Source organism: Leopardus geoffroyi, chromosome B3 (genome assembly GCF_018350155.1).
Source record: "Leopardus geoffroyi isolate Oge1 chromosome B3, O.geoffroyi_Oge1_pat1.0, whole genome shotgun sequence".
In the NCBI taxonomy this organism is placed as follows: Eukaryota; Metazoa; Chordata; class Mammalia; order Carnivora; family Felidae; genus Leopardus; species Leopardus geoffroyi.
Window position 1 is genome coordinate 81,269,883 of NC_059337.1, and position 23,934 is coordinate 81,293,816.

Genomic DNA, 23,934 nt, shown 5'->3' on the forward strand with positions numbered 1-23,934 from the left:
TTCTGAAAGGACAATTCCTTTAGAGCTGTTGAAACAGAATGTTGTAGTAGATCCATACCCATAACTTTCTTTAACTTCCAGATAGCCTGGCAAATATCCTTGGCAGCAGCAATTTGAGCTTTTTCTCCAAGAAGGCCTCCTATAGTAGCTCGGAGGATAAATGAAACACAACGGCGACCGCAGACAGCGTCAGTCTGAGTTTGGGTGGCTTTAGGGTGCGACTGTGACACAAGACTTAGAATATGGGAAAGAAAGGCAGCAAAATTTTTCTCTAGCCATGTTCCTCCTAGTGTTGAAACAAATACCACATAAGCCTAAAAAAGAAAAGAGTTTTATCTTCAAAATGAAATAATTTCAATTCTGTATTAATATTTTCTCTTCTACTAAACATACATAAGTTATGGTTTCTTTTTACTCTTTCCACATTTTTTGTTTGTTTATTAAGCCAAATATGAAGTACACAGTCTTTCAACTGGGATTTCATTTATGCTGCATTTAATTTGGTCAGACTGTGCAAAGTTGCAGGATAGTGAGCAGAGCCAGCCAATACGCAGGATGTGCCTCTGGCTACTCTGAACAAATTCAAGCTCTTTAAGATTCTGAGCAAGAAAAGCCAAATCAAACATGAACACATTGTAAGAATTAAATATATTCCAACACCCTAACTCTAAGGGAATTTAGGTCCAGAAATGTGAAAGGAAACTTTACAGTGATGAATCACTGCTCTTTACTTGCATGAATGTTAATGGCTGGTCTTACTCCAGAGATACAAAGACAGTAGATTTCTTATATGTAATCTGTTCTTTTAGAAATACTCAGTTTACAATTATACTGGGATACCTTACATTCTCAAGAACTCTAACATCTGTATACAGTATAAAACAATGAGAACATATGTGAATTAACAACATTCACTTTGAACCATAAGGGCATTTAGAAAACAAGATAATTCAGAGACCTCTGTGTTGTTTTATTCTAAGATACTTTTCCTAGGTTTAACTTAGATTATATGCTATGATTTTTACTTAGGAGTTGAAACCACATAAAATGGAAATACAATATTACCCATACTGAGTGATACATACCTAACGTGTACCTTATATCTGAAATGTAAAAGCACACAAAAGCACAATGGAAAACATGTTAAACTACAAGACACATGAAAGCATAAGGCCTAGAAACAAACAAATGTTGTTTGTATTTCAAAGGAAATAAAAATTTCTATTAGGAACTAAAGACACATTGTGAGTAATAGCCTATTTCATTGGCTTTTAGGTAACTACGGTTCTCTTACTTGTAATGTAGCTTTTAAAGAGTGTTGTAGCCTTACCATGTCTATTTTATAAATATGAGAGCATAAGTGATGACCCTGCACAGTATCATTTATGCCTGGAATATGCAGATACTAATATCCTTATTAGAGAGGCCAGTGAGCATTACACGTAGATAACTGATATGTGACTCTAACCTGAGTAACTCCAACTCGAACATCCCTACTGACTGAACTGGTTCCTTTCAGCATATCTCCACTGGCTCGAAGAAATCCTGAACTCCCACGGAGAAACCCTGTTCCTAGTAATTCCAGAACTTCCTCCAGAGATACTCTGCGCATGCTTTGACGTGAGGCTGCTATAACAAAGAACAAAACATGTGATTCGTACTTTACAGACTAAAATTTTAATGCATGACCCTGATTTATATGATCTTGGTTAACATGTTAACTGTAACAAAAATAAACTAAAAATCCAAACAAAATGCAGAACTGACAGGACATTACATGCGTTAACACACAAAGTTATACAAGGGTTCAGAGGTCAAATCATAACAGATTCTGAAGTATCATGTCAATGACATCTTAAACACTAAGCCACTTTGAGATTATGCCCTACTACCCTCTTTTCCACAAAGAAGTTAAAAGGCTAACCATCCTCCATAATAAAAAACATAATCTCCCCTCATTTTCCAAAAATTCTTTTGAAATATTACATGTTAAATGTTACATGTTAACCAACATGTCCTATTTTTTAAAAATTTTCAACTGCAGGCACAACTTTTTTATCCTCAGTCTGTAGAGAAATCAAAGCTAAATATTACTAATTTGCTCAGTTGGCCCTTAGGCTACAATAATTAAGAGATTAATTAAGGCAGAATATTTACTTTCAAGTTTGTCTGCAGTTTGACATAGGTGAATTTCTACCTGTGAATATCTAGGGAATAAGAGGTCTCAGAAAAAAAAAAAAAAAAAAAAAAAAAAGAACCCATTTTCTCCCTTTCATTCTTCTGAATAACGATGGTCATGAGCTCTGACACCATTATTGGCTCAAGTCATACACAGTGGGGAAATAAACTTCCATTAATCAAAGTTATGAACAAAAAATCTACTCCTTAGGCTAAGGAGGAAGTAACTATCTGAAACAAATGAAAATCTATATTGGCATTTGGGAGAAAAACATTAGTGAACAGTATAAAATCCGTGTCCTCATGGATCATAAATCCTAGGAAGGAAAGAATAATGAACATAATAAATGACCAAATATATAGTATACTGGGCAGTAATTAAAGCCATGCAAAAAAATAGAGCAGCTCAGGAACACTGGGGGAAAGTGTTTGTGTTTTGGTTTTTGTTTGTTTTATTTATTTTGAGAAAGAGGAGAGAGAGAGAGAGAGAGAGAGAACGAACATGTGGGAGAGGGAGAGAAAGAATCCCAAGCTGGCTCTGCACTGTCAGCAAAAAGCCCAATGTGGGACTTGAACAAACATGAGATCACAACCTGAGCCAAAATCAAGAGTCGGTCACTTAAATGACTGAGCCACCCAGGTGCCCCAAATGCTTGTGAGTTTTAAATAGGGTAGTCAAGGGATGCCTGGCTGGCTCAGTCAGTTAGGCGTCCGACTTCAGCTCAGGTCATGATCTCACAGTCTGTGAGTTCAAGCCCTGCCTCGGGCTCTGTGCTGACAGCAAAGAGCCTGGAGCCTGCTTCAGATTCTGTGTCTCCCTCTCTCTCTGCCCCTCCCCTGCTCATGCTCTGTCTCAAAAATAAATAAAAACATTTTTAAAAATTTAAAAAAATAAATAGGGTAGTCAAGGTAGGATTCATTGGAAAGGTGACATCTAAACATTGTTTGAGGACAGTGAGGGAATCAGGTATGCAGATATATGGAGAAAAAGTGTTCTAGGCAGAGCAAATAGGTAGGGCAAAAAGGCCTTTCAGAAGGATATGATGCCCAATGGGTTCAAGTAGAGTTATATGAACAGAGCAGTGGAGGAATCTAGTATGAGACAGGCCAGAGTATAAGGATGGGGAGAGAGAAGACATTGAACCTTGTAGATCATTATTATAAGGATGTGAGTGAAGTGAGTGGGTCTAATGATGGACCTTAAGCAGAGCAGTGATATAATCTGTCACTTTGCTTCTGTGCTGAGACAAGAAAACCCACTAGAAGCAACTCAGTAATGCAAGCAAGAGACGATGGTGGCTTAGATCAAAGTGGTTGCAGAAGAGTGAAGTTGGATATACATACATATGTATTTTTAAGTTTTTATTTCAAAACTTTTCAAAAGTATGTTATAAAAAAAAGCTGCAAGAATTGTAAGATAAACTCCCGTGTCCCCTTCACCTAGAGTTACCATATTTTCCTTACCACTTTGTCATTCTTGAAGAAAACATTTATAGAACAGCACTCAATCTGAGTTTGTCTACTATTTCTTCAGAATTTTTGGCAGGAGAACCACGTTAAGTAATGCCATAATCCTTTTCAATGTATAACATTAAAATGCACTGTTAGTCTGTCCCTATATTGGTGTTATGATCTTTGAACACATGAATGAGGTTTGTCTGCCAGGTCTGTCCACTGTAAAATATCAACTTTCCTTTCGCAATTACTATGCAACCTGTGTGGTGATCCTTTAACACAGTATAAATATGCTATAACCCATTAAACTTTCATCCAACTATGTACAGAGGATTCCTACCTGCATAAATTATTACTATAATGACTGCAAAAGGTCATTATCTAACAATCATCCCTTCAATATTTATTAGTTAGCATTTACTGTAGAAAAGAACTTTCTCTTTTATTCTCAGTAGGCACTCATAGATTTCTTTTTTATTTAATAGGTTATAATAAATTTCTGTCATTAATTTTGCTTAACAGTCCTGGATGTCACCAGTGGGTCTGTCTTCAAGGAGCTGGCCAGTGGAAGCACCTTATTTTTCTGGCACAACAATAAGTTCCAAGTTCATCTTCAGGTAAGTCCTGCGTCAGCCTCATCATTAGCCAATCCTAAAGGTGTCTCAATTCTGGGTACATTTGAAGACTGTCTGGTAGAAAAGCTATTGAGTGTGAGAGATAAGGGTCAAGGGTGACTTTCCAAATTTTTATTTGAACATCTGGAAGGAAGGATAGAATTGGCATCAACTGAGATTAGCAAGCCTGTAAGTAGAACAGGTATGTATATTTTCTAGGGGAGGGGAGATCAGGCATTCGCTTTAGGGCAAGTTCACTTGAAACATCAAATAAACTTCCAAAGAGATGTCAAAGGGGCAGCTAGATATGAGAGTTGGGTGCCCAGGCTAAAGATACAAATCCAAGAATCCCTGAAAGATGGTATTTAAGCCACGAAACTGGGTAAGATCACCAAGAGGATGCACATACATACACTGCAGAAGACCAAGTACTAGGCAAGGGGCTTCTTCTGTAAAAAGATAAGGAATCATCAAAGATGGAACAGGAATTTCTAGTGGGGAAGAAGGAAAACCAAGAGAGAATGAAGTCCCATAGGCAAGTGAAAAAAAGAGGAGGAAAAGGATCTGCCAAGTTAAATACTGCTGAAAGGTCAAGTGAGACAACAGAACTGCCCACTGATGTTGGCATGGCAGAGTATTAGAATATAAGCTCAAAATAGGCACTTTTGATTTGTTTTGTTCAATGACATAACCCATGTACTCAGAAAAGATACTGGCCAAGTATAAACACTCAACAAATATTTACTGAATGAATGAATGAACATGGAGGTCTTTGGTGACCTTAACATAAAAAGCAGTTTTGAAGGAGTGAATGAGGAGAATCCTAACTGAAGTGGGTTTGAAAAATATGGCAGGAGAGAAACTAAAGACAGTATCAAGAACTCTTCGGAGGAACTTTGCTGCAAAAGGAAGAGAAATGGACCTCCAGCTCACTGGGAAATGAGACAGAAAAGAATTTATTATTTTTTTTTAAAGATGGGAGAAACAAAATCATGTTTCTGTAGGTAATAATCCAATAGAGAGGGAAAAGCTGATATGAGAGGAGAGACTTCCTAGGGCAATGTCCTTGAGCAGGTAAGAGAATGATAGAGTAAAACCCTGGATTGCAAGTAACTTGTTCAGCAAGTGTTCTGCAAGACAAGCAAACATTTCTAACAAATTTTAACTTGATAAATGAGTGATGTCTTGCAATACGAGTAGTACATGATGCTAAATATCACGTGATCACAACTGAGTCAATGTTTCTTCAAATTTGCTTTGATATACAAGTGCTTTGGATTACAAGCATGCTTCCAGAACGAATTATGCTTACAAATGAAGGTTTTACAATATTAAATTAGATATTAAAAGATCACATCAATTCCTACAACTCGTTCCAATGATAGGAAAATGTCATACTTAATCCCTGCTTTTTAAGTGCCTTGGAGCAACATACCACCTGTTTGAATGAAGCCTGTTAGTTTTACTAGGAAAATCATTTCAGTTCTCTACTTCATAACCTTTGTATATTATGGTTGAGTATATAAACTTCCAATGCATTGGTTTTCTAAATTATTCAGCACTATGTTGCTATTAGTCCCCACCTTTAAAAACTCTATTATGATACCTAGATCACTTCTTAGTGGTACAAAAATAACTCGATTATTTGCAGGCTAGAATTTATTGACACAAGATGACAGAATTTCTAACAAAAGATTAGGCTAAACCCTAAAGATTTCTTAGTGTGGATGAAGCTGATTCTTCACTTTGCTCAATCTGATTACAAAAACACTAGCATTAGTTTAGTGCTACCATCAAAGCATATACACTTATTTATTCACATTTCTTATGCATTTCTACATTTTGCTTTTTTTACTGCAACTGTGTGCCAGTGCTAATGATACATTTATAGAAATGAGCAATCCACATTTTCAAAAGGATTAATTCAAAAGACATTAAACATGTTTTCTAACTTTAATTTTTTAGGTGGCTTAAGATTTAAACTCCTAACTGTCCTGAACAACTTTTTTTATGGTTTGGGTTTTTTTGTGTGTGGCTTCTTCCTGTTCCTATTCACCCTTTCCTCACCACCCGAAAAGTAAGAAAGTCTTAATGAATTGTAAGATTAGAGAAACTGTAATGAAAATAAAAATTTATTATAAATTTTACTTATAATCTCAGAATGAGGGGACTGTAGTTTATTAATGTTCCCCATGTGACTGTGATATGCTGTGCTTACTGTCCTCTCCCATCCCTGGTTAAGAAACACTGGCTTTAGAAAAAACAATTTCCCTTTATATAATGATAATGATTTCTTAAGCAATGCCTCTCTAATTTTAATGTGCATTATGAATTATCTGGAGATCTTGTTCAAATGAGAATTTTGATTTAGTAAATTGTGTGGGGCCTGGGTTTCTGCATTTCTTACAAGCTTCGAGGTGATGCTGATACTACAGGTCTACGAATGTTTGAGAAGCAAGGTTCTACAGAACAATCACATTTTCATTTGTGTGAGATTGTTTATTTTTTGGAGACAGAATGATAAAGCAAATTTTCAATTACTCATCAATGTTTTACATACACTGTTGATTAAATCCAGGCAAATTCTTGTTTTCAAAAATATCCCATCTGTGCTCATTGCCTATAAGTGTAGGAATAGGGAATAAAACGTAACAAAAACAAATTGTCCAAGTATGGTGAATTTCAAATAACTGTTGTTTGGAATTATTTACCAATTGTTTTTACCATTGTTCCCTTATACCGACCTAGAAAATGGCAAGCCAAAAATAGGGAATCAAATGCATGTTGCTTAAAAAAAGAACTAAGATACAGATCATATCTATTATTAGATAATGTTTCACAATTTACTTTTAAAAAAAAGCAAAGACCATAGTATAAAGAAAGACAATGACTAAATAAAGTGTATTTCTTCAAGAGTTCATTTTTTTCCCTCAAATTTTTACTGAATTGTTTAAAAATGAAATCTTGGGACCTTTAGCAATGTTTATAAACTAAAATTGATCTCTAAGATATCCTGCAGCTCTTCAGAATTAATATTGGATAGTAGTAATACTCCCTTATGTTTGTATAAATCAGCTGGGAAACAATTATAAGACATTATGAAAATAATTATATAAATTTACCTCCTCCTGGATGTTTAGAAATTATAGCTTTAGCCAACACCGTGCCTAGTAGCTTTGAAACTGAAATCCTCACATCATAATTGGAACCTTCAAAGGACTTAAAACATAGTGTGGCCACACTATCCAGGTCTGTACTCCACATAAAGATGGCCTCTTTCTGAAGTTCAAGGAGACACTATTTAATTGGAAAAAGAGACATTAATGAACAACAAAATGTTAACTGTCAGGTTCAGAGCTATAGGAGTTGTAGAAACTATCAAGTTCTAACAAAAATGATATACAAATTTAAAGTATGTAAACAATGACTACAGGGACAAAAAATGAGTACTTATTAAAAGTCATAAAAGTTATATTATATAAAACAATGTGTCCACAGAGGGTGGGAGGAAAATCCATTCTGACTCAATAGGCTAGGAAAAATATCTTTAGAACAAATTTGTTGGCTATGAGCAATTGTGACAATGATTACAACAACTTTACCACATTATCTAACCAACTACATTAAGAAGGCATGATAATTTTGCACAGGATCTCAAGACTTGGCCTGGATCCTTAGAAGACTAGACTGCCTTAGTTTGATTCTGTTCCTAGCTTGCAAAAAGTGACATATTCAAAAGAAATTAAAATGTCAAAATCTAAATCCTAGACTTAAAAAAAAGGCATGATAAGAACAGATCTCTTTCAAATAATGTAAACTTTACATGTAAAATTTAGTTTACAAAATTACAGAGAAGAAGCATGGTAGACTGAAAGGAATACTTAGAGTCTGGTAACATGAATTCCCCACCCTCCAACAATGTGCTGTGAACTACTTGAAGAACCTTGGGAAATCCACAGAATTCTCTGGGCCTCAGTTTCCTCATATACTAACATAAGATTAGTCTCAGCTGATTGCCAAGGTTGTAGCTTTAGGATCATGTGGCTGTTATTAGTGTTTTCACAGGGATAAACTAATTTAATTTTCTTTATATTTATTTTGAGAAATTCTGCTTATTAGACCATTCACCTTTGCAGCAGCACAACGAACAGCCATGGATCTATCTGTTAGGCAGGATTTAGCAGCTTTATAAACATCCCTGTGGCAAGGTATAGCAGCAGCTCCTAGTCCATTTAATATATTTTGTAGACTCAGCATAATCTCATATCGACCTTGAGACTACCAAAAAGAAGAAATTTAAATAGTAAGAAAAGAAATTCACTGTGAAAAGCAGCATTTAGCATCAAAATTTACCTCCTACATTAGTAAAACACTTACCTATCTGTGTACACTAACCAACCCACCCAACATTAACAGCTGTTATTTTATGTACTGTTTACTATTTGAAAAATGTTGTCTATATTACATTTCAACACAATACAAAGGGTTGATGTGAAGATTAAATGAAATTATATGAAAAGTGCCCAGCACAAAGCTTGCATGTTGTTAAGCATTCAATAAATGGTTGCTGTTAATGAGGCAATATGGTAAGAGTGTAGGGTCTGCCACCTAGCAGGTGGGTGACCTTGGACAAAACTGTTTCTTCATCTGTTAAATGGACGTATCCACCTCAAAGGCTATTGTGGAGATCAAACAAGTTACTACAGGTAAAGTACTTAGAATAGTACCTGACCTATAGTACATGCTCAGATTTCATAGCTTTTAACATCATTTAATGAGTCAAGTAGTTTAACCCTGAGGACAAGTCTGGGCTTCAGACTTAAAAAGACCTGGGTCTGAATCTTGGCTCTGACCCTTAGTACCTGTGTGGCTTTAAGTTGTTCCTACTTATTTCTCCATCTATAAGATGAGGATAAGATAAACCCCATAGAGCCAGTATGAGAAGTAAATAAACCCTATGGGGAAAACATTCACCACAGTGCCAGGCACATAGTAAACACACACAAAAAATAGTAGCTCCTCATGTTACTGATGTTTTACTAAATGCCCCAAATGATTTCTATATCTCAGGAAGTTAAGGCCACTAAAGATAACTAAAGTTGAGAGAAGACAAGATCAACATCAAGTATCCTTTTCATAGGAATATTAATTTATTTTATCTGTTTAAAGATATATGAACATCTTCGTTCATCTTTGTCATGACCTGAGCCAAAATTAAGAGTATGACACTTAACCAACTGAGCCACCCCAGGTGCCCCTGATGTTTTTAATTTACATATTCATTTTTGAATATCTTTGTTCAAAGGAGCACAATAGTGAATAATTACAGGTGGACGTAACAAAATGGGTCCTAAGGTGAAACTTCTAAATTTCTTTCTATCCCATCTTTATGTTGTCTATTACTGAAAGGTGTGGATCAAAGGTGGGAACCCTTTTGATATATCCAACATGTTGTGGTACCTGATCAACTAAATAATAAAGGCAAAAATAAGAAGAAATAAAATCCTTAGCAATAACTTTACAATTTCAGAAACCTATACAGCAATTCTCTGTTAACTATAGGGCCTGAAAAGAAGACAGCTTAACTAATGGGAGTGAAGTCAGAAAAAAGTTTAAAGTGGTCATTCCTCACTAGATAAAAGTTGTTACAAACATTTCCTCTAAAAACAAAAGATTAAAGATGCGAACAATCTCTTCTGCTAAATCACTTTCTTTAATCTTTCAGCAAACCACTGCTCAGAAGTGAATTCCTGAGTAGATTCTATCACCAGTGTTATATAACAGGCATCACTTCTTGAATCAGCTATGTTCTTTTTTTTTTTTAAGGTTTTATTTTTTTAAGTAACATCTACACCTAACATGGGGTTTGAACTCACAACACTGAGACTGCAAGTTGCCTGTGCTACTGAGACAGGCAGGCACCCCAAATCAGCTATGTTCTTCTCAAAATTTAGCATATTTTACATTTGAACTTTCCAATGTTGTATCTTGGTGCATTAAAAAAATGTGTTTAACTAGACAGCATTTTTCTAAATTATTTCAGAGCTGTTTTCTAGACTTCTTTTCTAGGTAAGGTTAGAACAAGAACTGGTATGACATTTTTATATTAAAAACATTTTTTTTTTTGTTTATTTTTAGGGGCCCCTGGGTGGCTCGGTCAGGTGACCGTCCACTTTGGCTCAGGTCATGATCTCATGTTCCATGGGTTCAAGCCCTGTATCAGGCTCTGTGCTGACAGCTCAAAGCATGGAACTTACTTCGGACTCTGGGTCTCCCTCTTTCTCTGCCCCTCCCCTGTTCACACACTCTCTCTCTCTCAAAATAAATAAACATTTAAAAAATAAAGTTTATTTTTATTTATTTTGAAAGAGAGACAGCGAGTAAGTGGAGGAGGAGCAGCTTGTCCTTATTGACAAGCACTTGCTGTAGTACTAGTAAGCAGTATTGGGGAAAGGTGATGTGAGAGGAAGAAGCAGGGATGGGTCTGCCAGAGAAATACCTTAGTTTTTGCCTACCTGAATTTATCTATAATCACACATTATGGGCTTTCTAATAAAGATTCAATATACCAAGTACCTATGTGCATCTCCCAGAAATATTTTTATGGATAAATTTATATACATACCTACATATGCTTATCATATGTAAAGAAATTTTATTGGTTCAAGAAATCATAAAACCTATATAATACTACCTTTTTATTCTTTGGTTGAACTTGCACTCACCTCTGCACTCTTCATAGCTTTAAGAATATTCCCCACTGTATCAGTAAAGGTGTTAACCAGGATTCTCCCCAACTTCTTGTACAAGGAACCCAAACATACCACAGCAGCACTGAAACAACATTTAAATTAGAAATCAGTCACGAGGGAAAAAAAAGGAAAAAAAATCTTAGACTATTAAAGGTGACTATTTAATTTTACCTTTAAAGGATAAAATTGCCCACAATCGACTCCACAGTTAAATCCTAAGGCATAACACTTGTATGAGTATCAAATAATTATACTTTCAATAACAAGAATTTTAAAAAGATGTATCTTCAAATAATCTAAACCTCAGCCCAAAGATTCCATTCCCTCAAATTTTATAAAGTAATTTTTCATACAATTGACCTACATATATTAGATAATCAAAGATACTCTTAAAGATAAAAGATAAGTAAAATAGGAAATAATGTTCTTATCAAGTCTGTAGTCTGAAACCTGTATGGGAAGATATATCCTGTTATAAGCTAAAAGATCAACAAAAATTTCTGTAAAATAACTACTGTGGAACCATACATGGCAAGCTGCCTTCTCTAAAATAACGGATGAAAAAATGAACTGAATAATACGTTGAAAAATTCTAAGCTGTTTCTTTTCAGGAGCTCAGAAGAGTATTTTTCTATATTGTAGTTACTATTAATTTTTACTAATAAGAACTAACAAATTGAAAGAACACCCAAAAGGTGGAGAATTTAAAATCTCTTTTTCTTAAACACTCAACTGCTAAGATTTTTTGTATGTATCTTTAAACACTTTTTTTTTAATAGTTGACATACATTAGCTTCAGGTGTACAGTGATTCGACAATTATAAACATTACAAAATGCTCACTACAATAAATGCAGTCACTATCCGTCACCATACAAAACTATTACAATATTATGGACTATATTCCCTATGGTGTGCTTTTCATCCCCATGACTTATTTATTTTTATAACTGTAAGTTTGTACCTCTTAATCCCCTTCACCTATTCCACCTGTCCCCCCATTATCCCTTACTTCTGGCAACTACCAGTTTGTGTTCTATATTTATGAGTCTTCAACTGCTAAATTTTTAGTGAGAGTTTTGATTCCCAAATCAAGACTTCAAATATACCTAAAATATTTTTTAGAACAGTCAGTGGAAAAATGTTATATGTTTTTAAAAGTTAGATTTAAAAAAATGAGTGAAATAATTTGTATTCAGTTTGGGTACAAGTAGTTTGGGTTCTTTAGAGAAATGATACCACAAGGAAGCACTATTTTGTTTTATGTTCAATTTTAATATTTAACTTACAGTTTAGTGGGAAGATAACTTGGAGAATCATCTTTGCTACGAATAAGATCATTACATTTATCGATTGTCTCATAAACAGAGAACGTGTCTCCAATACTATAAAGAATTCCGAGATTTTTAGCCAGCAGTTTGCGGGTAGGAGGCCCTGGAGAGCTGTTCAACAAAGATAGGAGCTGTTCTACCAGAGTCTTCTGTTTCTCCCTTACATCACTCTAGAAAGGAAGGTAACAAAAAGACAATTCAAAGTCAACATAATTACATGTAATCCTCTAATACGATTTTTCTTTCATATATTTAAGAATTAAAAACTCTAGAAAAATGCAAAATTATTTTGACTAAAAATTACAGATCAGTTGGTGATGTAGTCATCTACACCACACGAACAGGTAGTTCGGTGCCCTGAGGATATCTCTAAAAAATAATTTCTGGGCCAATATACACTGGAGTCACTGTAAAAAAAGACAAGGGCTCTATTTCTTCTAAATCTTTTTCTAGTGAAAGGTAGAGCAAAGTTGTATTCTAACTATTAAGCCTCTGCCATATGTATATGTACATGAGCAGTTTATAATCGGTCACTAAAGCTGACCTTGTCATGAATGATTATTTGTTTTACTTAGATCTTTTTCTAAGTTTAGTGCAATTTTCTTTTTGCAAACTTATGCATTTAATGCCAGTAATGTTACTCCATTTTACTTGTCTGCTCTCTGAAAAAGGAGTACAGAGTATCATTACAGCAGTAACGGTACTCAGGTGATCACTAAGGTCTAAGCTTCTACAATGAAGTATTTGTTAGTGTATGGATTTTTGCCTTATTAAATTCCAAATGTTTCCATGAGTAGTGTCTCTGGACCGCTTTTGCATTGCATATGATATTGTGAGAATATCCTCATTTTTAGTAGATGTATGCAGAAGTATTTAGGTGTAAAATCCCCTCACATGGCTTGGTAAATCAGTCAAATATGGCAAAACGTTAACAAATGCTGGATACAGGTGAAAATATGAGCGTGTCTTTTTTTTTGGTACTTATTTCATAAACTTAAAAGTGAATATGTTTACTAAAAGACTTTTCCAATTACATTCTCCTTAGAGAGCTCACAACTTTTTAAAACTCCCATTACAATATTTAGCAATATCTTACACAAGGGCTTCATGCATATGAAGGTGAACATGATAATGAAAATGAAATCTAATAAAATGTGGTTCATAGTTTATATTTTTATACATATTTTAATATAAAAAATATTGGCTGACTTCTTCCTGCTTTTTGAAAGAACAAACTTCTTGTAATATTTCATTATAAACTCTCAATAAGGTATACCATTTGAAAGCTAATTTAGGTTATTCTGGGCAGAAGTAGAAAAGCAAACCAAAGGAACTAAACATTATCCAGCATTTTAAAAAAACACACACAAAAACAGTTTTTGCAATTTTACCCACCCTGCTGGTTGCCAGCAAGAGCTTCTCCAAATATCTCAACCAATCAAAAATAAACTCTGCCCTCTGAACTTCACCTAGTTGATTATATGCTTCTTCATTCAGCAATAAGCTATGAGCTAATTCCATTCCTTGCAGAAAATTCTCCTAGCTGGTCACAATTCTTCTCATTAAACTTCAGTTGATACACCTAAGAAAAAAATCTGTAATAGAGGAAAAGAACATATTTTAAAAGGAGAGTAAAAAGGAAGGCAATCATAATACTGAATCTTCTACAGAAAGCACAAAAGCATAATTAAAGTGGCAATATTTTTTCTAATAGCTCTGGGGTGAAACTGGGAAATACCAATCCCAAACTCTTAACAATGACACAAAATCCACCTTTGACTCCTTTTTTAGAGAGCAGACAAAACAGACATTCAGGCATTATTCATATACAGATACAAAAACTTGCTAAACAGAAGAGAAATTTCATTAAAATCCTGAAAATTTTTAGGTTGGGCTATTCAAGTATTAGTTTTCCATTTTCTTTGTAGGATAAATACCCTTTCACTAAAATAAAATGAGTCATGAGTACATATCAACAAATAACCAAATATCCAGACCTCCTACTAAAATTCTGTATCTCCCTGGGCATATATTCTGTCTTTTACCTAGCAATTTAAAAGGACTTATTCCTATCAGCATCTGTTCCCCTAGTCTAATATTCTGTGTAGCTTGAAGCTAGGAGTTTTAGGAAAAAGTCTCATCTCTATCAGAATAGTCTCCTTATTTCCGTGAACCTTGTGAAAGCAAAGTCCTATTATTGAAGGTACTTGGATGGATGGTGCCCAGGGATTGTAGCAATAAAGATCATATCTGCTATGACCCAGATCCAAAGTAGCCTTCACTCCTGTTGTAGCAAATTAAAAAAGAGAAGATTTTGTTTGTTTGTTTGTTTGTTTTAATTCATGAGCATGTCCTGGGCATACACTTTCCAGAACATAAATAACATGTAAGTGTACACACACACACTTGTAAGATGACATTCTGATTACAGAATCTTTTATTTTTAGGAGCATGCTCAAATTTATAGCAGTAAAGCAGCGTGTCTGCAACTCATTTTTGAATAAGTAAATCAATTAGCCATAAAATATAGTAAAATGCTAACAGCTTTTTAAAAAAAATTTTTTTTTGAAAGCAAAAGAGAACATGAGTCGGGGAGGGGGAGGGGGGGAGAGGGGGAAAGGGGGGGGGGCAGACAGACAGACAGATCCCAAAACAGGTTCCAGGCTCTGAGCTGTCATCATAGAGCCCAACATGGGGCTTGAACTCACAGACCACGAGATCATGACCTGAGCAGAAGTCATACACTTAACCGAATGAACCACCCAACGCCCCAAAATGTTTAACAGCTTTATGTAGATAGTGGGTATGTGAACAGTTATTTCACTATTCTTCATTTTTTTCTGTATTTTTAAAAAGATCACAATAGAAAGTTGGAAGAATTAGTTAAGAAATGAAGAAACACACAAGCAGGATGCCTGGCTGGCTAAGTGGTAGAGCATGAGACTCTTAATGTTGGGGTCCTGAGTTCGAGTCACACTTTGAGGGCAGAGTTTACTTTAAATTTTTTTTTAAAGGGAAAAGTTTAAGAAAAAACACACAAGCTGGTTTTTAAAAAATAATCATCAGGGCACTGGGTGACTCAGTCAGTTCAGCGTCTGACTTCGACTCAGGTCATGGTCTCACGGTTCGTGAGTTCGAGCCCCTTGATAGGCTCTCTGTGACTAGTGCAAAGCCTGCTTTGGATACTCTGTCTCCCTCTCTCTCTGCTTCTCCCCTGCTCACACACATTCTCTCTCTCTCTCAAAAATAAATAAACACTTAAAAAAAAAATCATCACTACTACTTACAAGAAAGACAACTATCATCAAGAACACTAAATAGGGAAGGCACCTGTTCAATAATGTATCAAAAATAAATTTGATGTATTATATAAAACTCCCAGCTAAATAGAAACAGGTAATTAGAATTTCATGGAAATACAGTCAGAATGCTACAGGTAATTAAACTAAGAGATATTAATACATAGCTAATATTCCCCCAAATAAATCTCAATCTTTTATAGAGAAGCCAAAGATGTATTAGAGAGAAGTAAAGATGTATTAGAAAATCAGATGGGAGACATGGGGAAGGCTTTTCTTTCCTTTATTCATTTTTTACTCCCAGAGAGTTTACTGATATAAAATTATCTATAGTTTCAGATCATCAAAATTATTATAAACCTGAAAAAAGCCCCCTTAAGAGACAGTAGTCACAAACTGGTACCCTGTTGGCCAAATTTAGCTTGTAACTTATCGGTGGAAAAAATGACTTACTAACATTTAAATGTAAGATTCTACACAAAAACCTGGGTGCCTATCCCCATACAGCAACAAATGGCTGAATTTAAGAGAGGGACTCTCCAGCAGGCCACAGCTGCCACATTCACCTACATTACTTGCCAACTTCTTCAGGTTTTTTTTTTTAGTATTTTTTTTTAACGTTTATTTATTTTTGAGAGAGACAGAGACAGAACGCGAGTGGGTTAGGGGCAGAGAGAGAGGGACACAGAATCCGATACAGGCTCCAGGCTCTGAGATGTCAGCACAGAGCCTGATGCGGGGTTCAAACTCACAAACTGTGAGATCATGACCTGAGCTAAGTCGGACGCTCAATCAACTGAGCCACCCAGGTGCCCCCAGGCATGTTAAGTTTTTAACTCCTACTCTTTATCTTGCTTGTGTCCCTCTGGTTTGGGCTAATATTCTAGATTCTGACTATGATGCTGCCCCAGAGCCCAAAAGACAGCTTTTACCAATCCATACACACCAACCCAGTGTGCTGCTTTAGCCATCTTGGTTGTCCCCTCCCAGTGAGTCCTGCCTGCCTACTGGATACCACCCATAACCTGTACTGACAGTCCTCAAAAAAAAGGAAAAAAAAAGTAAATATTAGGTTATTTTTGGAAATGTCAATTTTAAAGAACAAGAACTATATAAACAATGGTGCTAACAAATTCACTTTTACAGAGACATGAAGTTTTAGATTCTTGCCTTAAAAACCCTCCTTGGGGAGCCTGGGTGGCTTAGCTGGTTAAGTGTCTGACTTTGGCTCAGGTTATGATGTCGCGGTTCATGGGTTCAAGCTCCGCATCAGGCTACCTGCTGTCAGCAAGGAGCCTGCTTTGGATCCTCTATCCCCCCTCTCTATCTGCCCCTCCCCTGTGCCCTCTCTCAAAAATAAATAAACTTAATAAAAAAAATTTTTTAACCCTCCTTAAATTATCGAAGCCACCTGACCAAAATACACACAAATAATTATAAAGTTAATAAATACTAGAGAAACAATTTCTGGAAGAAAACTTCTAAGTATACAGAAGATGAAAGGCAAGTTTGCACTAAATCTCTATGATTGCATGAGGAAAAAATATTACCTCAATATTATAGAGAAAATTTCTTATAACCACCACGGCAAGTCAAAATTCTATCTTAAGAATCAAATTACCCTTTTTAGAGGTCATTAGGACTGCTGAAGAGACTTTTTTTTTTTTCCTTAGGCAGCAGCAATATTGTGGTGTAAAATGATCTATCAAGAAGCAAAATAGCTAACACAATGCAATAATAAATAATTCAGTAAAAAGCTTGAGACCATAAGCAGGGCACAGAGTTATCTCCAATGTCTTCAATACATTCCTCTCATAAATTACTCCTAAAAGTAGAAAATTCATCCAAGTAATCCCACATCTAAACACCAAAGTCTAAAATGCACCTGTGATCTCCACATATGCACTATCAATGGGATAAGCAAATGCTTTCTGCAAATAACAGATGTTCCTATTACTACCTGAAGTTTCACTTTAGGTAGACGAATACAAATGCAGTCAATCTACTACAAGTTTTAATATAATCACACCCTAGAACTATATGTATGTGGAGTCTGCTTATTTTTCTAATTTTCCCTTATTTCCCATTTTCATGTTTCTGTTGCAATCACAAAATAATTAGTTTATTAAAAGTGAACATATATTACAATATACTTTTCAAACAACAATTATGCTACTTAAAAAAAATTCGTACAACTACAGTTCCCACTGTAATGCTTGCCATTATTTTTGACAGAAGCTAACATTTATTGGCAACTTACTATAAGTGCTTTACATTTTCTTGAATAATTCACAGAACTGTTCATGAGGCAGCTAGCTATTTTTAGATGAGGAAACTGAGGCACAGAGAAACTAAGCAGCTTCCTAAGGTCACAATGAACCTGGACATACACATGAGCAATCTGACTCTATATACATGTGCTTTAACCACTACATACTATCCTGCCACTCAAGCATTCAATCAAGCCCCTCAGATGCCTTCAAATCAAATTTTTAAAAAGCTTAGAACTTGTAGACAATTTGTGGATAGCATGGAACAAAAGACCATCGTACTGTTTCCTAAAAACTGAGCACCAAATTCCTTACTTTAATAAGTTTGAGAATCTAGGAATAAAAGTTACCCAAAAGATTTCTCAGGATATCTAATAAGATTAGTGTGTACTATTAATCTCAATGAATAAAATGCAGCCTAAAGTATTAATCAAAATACAGCACAATGGTAATTTCCAGACCTAAGTAAGCTGTCTCATGGAGAAACAGTAACATGTACCTGTTATGGCCACTTACTCTGTATTTTAAAAATATACACATGAATATTACTTTACCGTCAAATATTATATATGCTAACATAAAACCAATAGTTGAACTAAGCTTACAAATGCCCTTCAATGCTTTTTAGACCATACATTTCTCTGAGGCACTGTTTATTTCCTTTGTGATAACTGTTTGTATTTTATGTATGCCAGATACTCCCAGTGACTCAGTCATAATTTTCATCCCTCAAGTCTATACTGAGAAAAGCAGGCACTGTGTACTAGACCTAAGGCCCTAAGGTACAGTCCTACCATTCTAAGGCACTGTGGCTCTCCAAGTGGGAAAACCCCAGCAGAGTGCCAACAGAATTGTATTGGAGGATAAAATTTTACTTAACCATTTCCCCCGATACTAACTTAACACATCATTTTATACTAAAATAAATATGCATTCAATATGCACTAGAAGGCAAAATTAACAGTGTTTCAAGATAAAACATGAAACTTCAGAGAAATTCTAAGCATGACAAACTTTTCTAGGCTTCTTTTAAAAAAAAGTCACTCCTTTCTACTGGGAAGAATACTAGTTTAATGGAAAAGTTTAAGAACAACTAAGCTATTAACCTGAATTATACGAACTGCCATTTTTATAGGTCAAGAAATGGCTGAATATCAGCAAATTCATATGATTCGATTTTTAAAAAATTTTTCTTAACGTTTATTTATTTTTGACAGACAGAGAGACAGAGCATGAGCAGAGGAGGGGCAGAGAGAGAGGGAGACACAGAATCTGAAGCAGGCTCCAGGCTCCGAGCTCTCAGTACAGAGCCCGACGCAGGGCTCTAACTCACAGACGGCGAGATCATGACCTGAGCTGAAGTCGGATGCTCAACTGACTGAGCCACCGAGGCACCCCCATATGATTCGATTTAAATAACATATTCAGTCTTCAAAGATTTGACTTAGTGTAGGAAAGTCTAATGTCTATAATCTGTCTAGTGTTCTCAAGCCAATGACTTTATTGCTCTAGAGTAATACATATGTATAAATATTGTTAACTGCTGACAGAAAGAGAAACCACAGGAGGCCAAATCTCCAAGGCCCCGGTTTGCTAGAGTAACTTACTCCAAAGCCATCCCCAAGAGAAGTTAATAGTCTTATCATGAAGGGCTAATTTTCCATCTGAAAATGAGTTAATGTCAAATTTACACAGGCAAAAAAGTTTAAGCACCTTCAACAATTTTAAGGATAACACAAAACAAAACAAAACAAAACAAAACATGTAGCATTAACATGATTTTCTCTATCTAGGGTTTAAAGATCTGTTTTGGTAGGGATGGGAACATATTTAAAATTATGGTTAAAATTTACAGGGAAAAAGAATCTTCTTAATCGTTTTGGTCATTTTGTTTCTTAAAAAGATTCATTATATCATTTTCAAAAGGGAAAAGTGGAAAGATCACAAATAGTCAGAGACAACAACAAACAAAATAAGATACATCTGTTGGGTTTGCTAGTTTTTTTTTCCCCCAGAGGATGAAAAGACCAATTTACAAAATGAACAAGCCACTACGCAGTAAATGAAACTAATTCCAGAATGCATCAGGCCTTAAGTTTTGAAATATATCATACTTCACTTTCAGTTACTGTCCTTCCTTCAATTTTCACTTCTCCAAAAGATACCACAACAGCTTCAACACAGCCTCCAGTCTTTAGTTTCTCAGTTTTGTCCAAAAAGCATAAAGTAAGACAAAAAAACCCTCCAGGATCTCCCACAATTTAGGAAACATACATAAATCTTAAAATCCAAACTTTTCCAAAGAACACAAAGCAAAACAGTAATTAGCATTACTCTAGAAAGAAGGTGGCTCATTCTATTCTGACCTAAATTAAGATTCTCTTTGACCTGTGATTCTGGCTTTGCAAAATTATAGGTTACAAAATAGCAACTCACAAGTTACAGAGCATGCTTACAATGTTGCCAGAGGGAGGCTGGTAAAGAAAAATGGAGGTCTTTTTGTAATCCTACTTTAAATATCTCTAGGCATAGTCCTAAAGTTAGTTTGCTGACACAATGAACCACTGCACTTCACTGGTTTGAGGCTAAAATGGATACTGAAGAAAATCTTTTGTAATTTTAGAGTTCTTTAATACAGTTTTATCTTCATTATTTTTAAATCTTGTATTTATTCCATCTTTGAATCTGAAATACCTTGCTTCTTTCTAAATAAACTCAGCATTTTAAAATTCAGCTTAAAACAAAAATCACTTCCAGACTTCAAGCTGCATTACAAAGCTGTAATCATCAAGACAGTATGGTACTGGCACAAAGACAGATACTCAGATTAATGGAACAGAATATGGACCCACTGACGTATGGCCAACTAATCTTTGACAAAGCAGGAAAGAATATCCAATGGAATAAAGACAGTCTCTTCAGTGAGTGGTGCTGGGAAACTGGAAAACAACATGCAGAAAAATGAACCTGGACCATTTCTTGCACCATACACAAAAATAAACTCAAAATGGATGAAAGACCTAAATGTAAGAAGCCATCACAATCCTCGAGGAGAAGGCAGGCAAAAACCTCTTTGACCTTGGTAGCAACAACTTCTTACTCAACATGTCTCCAGAGGCAAGGGAAACAAAAGCAAAAACGAACTATTGGGACCTCATCAAAATAAAAAGCTTCTGCACAGCAAAGGAAACAATCAGCAAAACTAAAAGGCAACCAATGGAATGGGAAAAGATATTTGCAAACAACACATCAGATAAAGGGTTAGTATCCAAAATCTATAAAGAATTTATCAAAATCAACACCCAAAAAACAAATAATCCAGGGAAGAAATGGACAAAAGACAAGAATAGATACTTCTCCAAAGAAGACATCCAGATGGTCAACAGACACATGAAAAAATGCTCAACATCACTCATTATCCGGGAAATACAAATCAAAACCACAATGAGATACCACCTCACACCTGTCAGAATGGCTAACATTAACAACTCAGGCAACAACAGATGTTGGTGAGGATGCTTTTTTGCACTGCTGGTGGGAATGCAAACTGGTACAGCCACTCTGGAAAACAGTATGGAGGTTCTTCAAAAAATTGAAAATAGAACTACCCTATAACCCAGCAAGTGCACTACTAGGTATTTATCCAAGGGATACAGGTATGCTGTTTCAAAGGGGTACATGCACCCCAATGTTTATAGCAGCACTATCAACAACGGCCAAAGTATGGAATGAGCCCAAGTGTCCATGGATGGATGAATGGATAAAGAAGATGTGGTATATATATACTATGGAGTATTACTCGGCAATCAAAAAGAATAAAATGTTTCCATTTGCAACTACATGGATCGAACTAGAGGGTATTATGCTAAGTGGAATTAGTCAGAGAAAGACAAATATCATATGATTTCATTCATATGAGGACTTTAAGACACAGAACAGATGAACACAAGTGAAGGGAAGCAAAAATAATATAACAACAGGGAGGGGGACAAAACATAAGAGACTCTTAAATATGAGTATGGGCTAAATGGGTAAGGGGCATTAAAGAGTCTATTCCTGAAATCATGGTTGCACTATATGCTAACTAACTTGGATGTAAATTAAAAAAAAAAAATACAGTATTTTTTTAAAAAGTATTTCTCCTTTAAAGAAATAAAAACTGGACCTCTTTCAAAAAAAAAATCACTTCCTTAGGAAACCTTTAATGATTAATTCTCCTATTCTTTTACTGCTTCCTCTCAGTATAGCACTTTTTCCATTATATTTATGGTTCTTAAAATATATTTGGTTTCTGCAGCTATCACTTAGATGGCAAGATTCTTCTGGTGTTTTTCCAAATCATGATCCACAAATCTTAACCATAATTACTAGATCCGTAGCATTATGGATAAAGTTCTCTATCTCCAAATTTTTAGAGATTTTAAAACTTTTTAATTGAAATTCTTAATAACCAATAAATAAACTAAATTTCTGTTATAGATTACTAACTTTTAAAATTCACAATACTACTTGTTAGCATCATCTTGGTACTGTCACAAATGAGGAGGACACATGTATAAGCCTGCTGTTGTAGTTCCTGGCTATGTCTTTCATCTTCCTAAGAGACTCCCAAATCACAAAATGACAATGATAGCTATTACTCATTGAGCTAGCAACTTTTTAAGTGCTTAATTTACACCATCTCTAATCACCACAAGGAAGAAAGCAAGGAAGGTATTATTGGTCCCCATTTTATGGATAAAGAAATTATTAAGATGTCAGTAAATAGTAGAACTGAGAGAATAAACCCAGGTCTGTTTGGCAACAAAGCTCATTCTCTTTCCTCAATGCCAGGAAGCCTTTCCACAGGGGGGAAAGGAAAAACCGTGTTTTTACACGACGATGTAAGAAAGAAAATGTGCAGAACAAATGGCAGGGGGACGGGACAAGATCATTACTTTACATTTGGACTCTTCCACCTGTTTCCCCCTACATCTTTCAGTAAATCACAAAATCAGTTTCATCTCCTACTTCCTCCAAGGATAAGGAGTTCATGACTCTAACTGCTTTAAAGAAAATACCAAACCTGGGAGCCTGGGTCGCTCAGTCAGTAAAGCATCTGACTCTTGATTTCAGCTCAGATCATGATCTCACGGCTGGTGACTTTGAGCCCCGCTTCAGGCTCTGTGCTGACAGTGCAGGGCCTGCTTGGGATCCTCTCTCTCCCCATCTCTCTCTGCCTCTCCCGTGCTTATGTTCTTTCTCAAAAATAAATAAATACGCTTAACAAAACAAAACAAAACCCAAGCCTAAAACAAATGAATCAGAATCTCTAAAGGCTGGGGTGCTGTAATAAATGGATTTTTCATTTAACTGCCACCATAAAATATCTACTAGCACTACTAATTTACAGATAAGAATACTGAGGCTAGATTACAATAAGGAGGATTTTATTTTATTTTATTAATTTTTCTTAAGGTTTATTCAAGTTTGAGAGACATGGACAGAATGTGAGCAGGGGAAGGGCAGAGAGAGGGAGACACAGAATCTGAAGCAGGCTCCAGGCTCTGAGCTGTCAGCACAGAGCCCGACTTGCGGCTCAAATCCACGACTGTGAGATCATGACCTGGGCTGAAGGTGGATGCTCAACCAACTGAGCCCAGTCAAGATGGCTCAGTCAAGATCATGTGACTCTTGATCTTGGGGTCATGAGTTCGAGCCCCATGTTGGGGGCAGTATTTACTTTAAAAAAATTATAATTACAAAAACTACAAGTATAGAAGCTTACGTATTAAGAGAGGGTCCAAGAGGTAAAGCAATGTTTCCTAAAGTGTTCTGTAGAACAGTAACGCCAAAGGATGAGGCTGTGTCTGGGGGCGGGGGGGTCCAAAAACCAAATTCTTTTGGGAAATGCCACACTGGCACTTTTCTTTCCGACAGAGAGTCTCCATAGGTGTAATATGGTAATATGTACTATATACTGCCAGGAGGGCATACATACATAGCATTTGATATTTTAATTACAGACCTCTCCCCAGACTACCTCTTTCTCTTTTT

General features: G+C 35.6%; 1 protein-coding gene across 11 annotated transcripts in view; it reads right to left on the reverse strand.

The window, feature by feature from the left end:
* The window catches only part of HEATR5A (HEAT repeat containing 5A), a 120,730-nt gene that overhangs the window by 91,369 nt on the left and 5,427 nt on the right, over positions 1-23,934 (reverse strand). For 7 of the 11 annotated variants that reach the window (XM_045450631.1, XM_045450628.1, XM_045450625.1 and 4 more), the window contains exons 2-8: positions 13,725-13,924; positions 12,288-12,499; positions 10,973-11,081; positions 8,376-8,525; positions 7,370-7,544; positions 1,469-1,629; positions 59-314 (exon numbers count right to left, since the gene is read on the reverse strand). In XM_045450631.1, coding sequence (XP_045306587.1) covers positions 59-314; positions 1,469-1,629; positions 7,370-7,544; positions 8,376-8,525; positions 10,973-11,081; positions 12,288-12,499; positions 13,725-13,850 — 1,189 coding nt within the window. In that variant the 5' untranslated portion in view covers positions 13,851-13,924. Of the gene's footprint in view, positions 1-58; positions 315-1,468; positions 1,630-7,369; positions 7,545-8,375; positions 8,526-10,972; positions 11,082-12,287; positions 12,500-13,724; positions 13,925-14,536; positions 14,614-23,934 lie in introns of all 11 variants that reach the window. The other 4 variants (XM_045450632.1, XM_045450629.1, XM_045450626.1 and 1 more) reach the window with 2 other exon arrangements.